At 42.1% G+C, this 1,488-nt stretch overlaps 1 protein-coding gene across 1 annotated transcript; it reads left to right on the forward strand.

Annotated features, from left to right (window-relative positions):
- Nucleotides 1–455: 455 nt before the first annotated feature.
- On the forward strand, nt 456–1,441 carry LOC103808132 (polyadenylate-binding protein 2; the record flags this gene model as incomplete). The annotated part of the gene is made up of 3 exons (XM_009080896.1): nt 456–570; nt 1,145–1,212; nt 1,335–1,441. Coding segments are annotated over 3 exons (290 nt in total), but the record flags the coding sequence as incomplete, so codon positions are not given.
- Between the last annotated feature and the right edge of the window lie 47 nt (nt 1,442–1,488).

Here is a 1,488-nt window from a genome sequence, read left to right on the forward strand (position 1 = left end):
GAAACAATGGGAATAATGGAGAACAGGAGGGACTGGGAGGGCACTGGGATGGACTGGGAGGGACTGGGATGGACTGGGAGGACACTGGGATGGAACTGGAAGGGACTGGGATGGACTGGGTTTACCCATAGGAGTCTATAGGGATCAAAGGGGATCAATGGGAGATGTCAAACCATAAAGATCAATAGGCGAGGAAAAGGATTGGGGGGACTGGGAGGGTACTGGGATATACTGGGAGAGCACTGGAATATACTGGGAGGGAACTGGGAAGGACTGGGATGGACTGGGAGAGGTTTGGTCAACAGGTCTACCCATAGAAGTCAATGGGAGGAGAAAAAGGGACTGGGATGAACTGGGAGGGACTGGGATGAACTGGGAGGGACTGGGATGAACTGGGAGGGACTGGGATGAACTGGGAGGGACTGGGATGAACTGGGAGTTGTTTTCCCCCTCAGGAACTGGAGGCCATCAAGGCTCGAGTGAGAGAAATGGAAGAAGAAGCTGAAAAATTAAAAGAATTACAAAACGAAGTGGAAAAACAGATGAATATGAGTCCTCCCCCAGGGAACGGTGAGAAAATCCCAAAATTTGGATTTTTAACCCCAAAATTCCTTCTGGAAATCCAAAAATTTGGTCTGAGGAGCCAAAAATTCCTGCCAGGACTAAGCAAAAATTTTTTGAGCACCAAAATTCCTTCAAAATCCCTTTAAATTCCCAAAAATTTCTGAATTTTCTTCCAGGATTCCAAAAAATTTCCTCAAATTTCTTCCAAAATACTCTCAAAATTTCTGTCATATTGATCCAAAAATTTGCCAAATTTTGCCCTAATTTGACCAAACGTTTGCTAGAATTTTGCCCAATTTTTGCCTAAATTTCACCCAAATTTTGCCTAAATTCCCCAAGTTGTCTCAAAATTTTTTTGCTTTTCAAAATTCTTTCAAAAGTTCTGTAATTTTGATCTAAAAATCTCTAAAAATACCGGAAAAATCATCTAATTTTCCCGAATTGTACCAAAATTTAATCAAAATTTTGCCCAATTTTACCCAAATTTTGCCAAATTACCACCAAATTTTCTCTGAATGTCCCCCAAATTTTCCCAAATTTCCCAAATTTTGTTAAAATTCCCAAATTTTTCTATTTTCAGCCGGCCCTGTCATCATGTCCCTGGAGGAGAAAATGGAGGCCGACGCTCGTTCCATCTACGTCGGCAACGTAAGACCCCAAAAATTCTTCTTTTTTCCCCAAATTTTTGGCTATTTTTTCCAAATTTTCGAAATTTTCAATTTTAAAATTTATTTTTTTACAAATTTTTGCTCAAATTTTGGATTTTTCAGGTGGATTACGGCGCGACGGCCGAGGAATTGGAGGCTCATTTTCACGGCTGCGGCTCCGTCAATCGCGTCACCATTTTGTGTGACAAGTACAGTGGCCACCCCAAGGGGTAAAGAGGACCAGTCCAAACCAGTTCCCTCCCAGTCCATCCCAGTC

This window comes from Acanthisitta chloris, unplaced genomic scaffold (genome assembly GCF_000695815.1).
Source record: "Acanthisitta chloris isolate BGI_N310 unplaced genomic scaffold, ASM69581v1 scaffold33278, whole genome shotgun sequence".
In the NCBI taxonomy this organism is placed as follows: Eukaryota; Metazoa; Chordata; class Aves; order Passeriformes; family Acanthisittidae; genus Acanthisitta; species Acanthisitta chloris.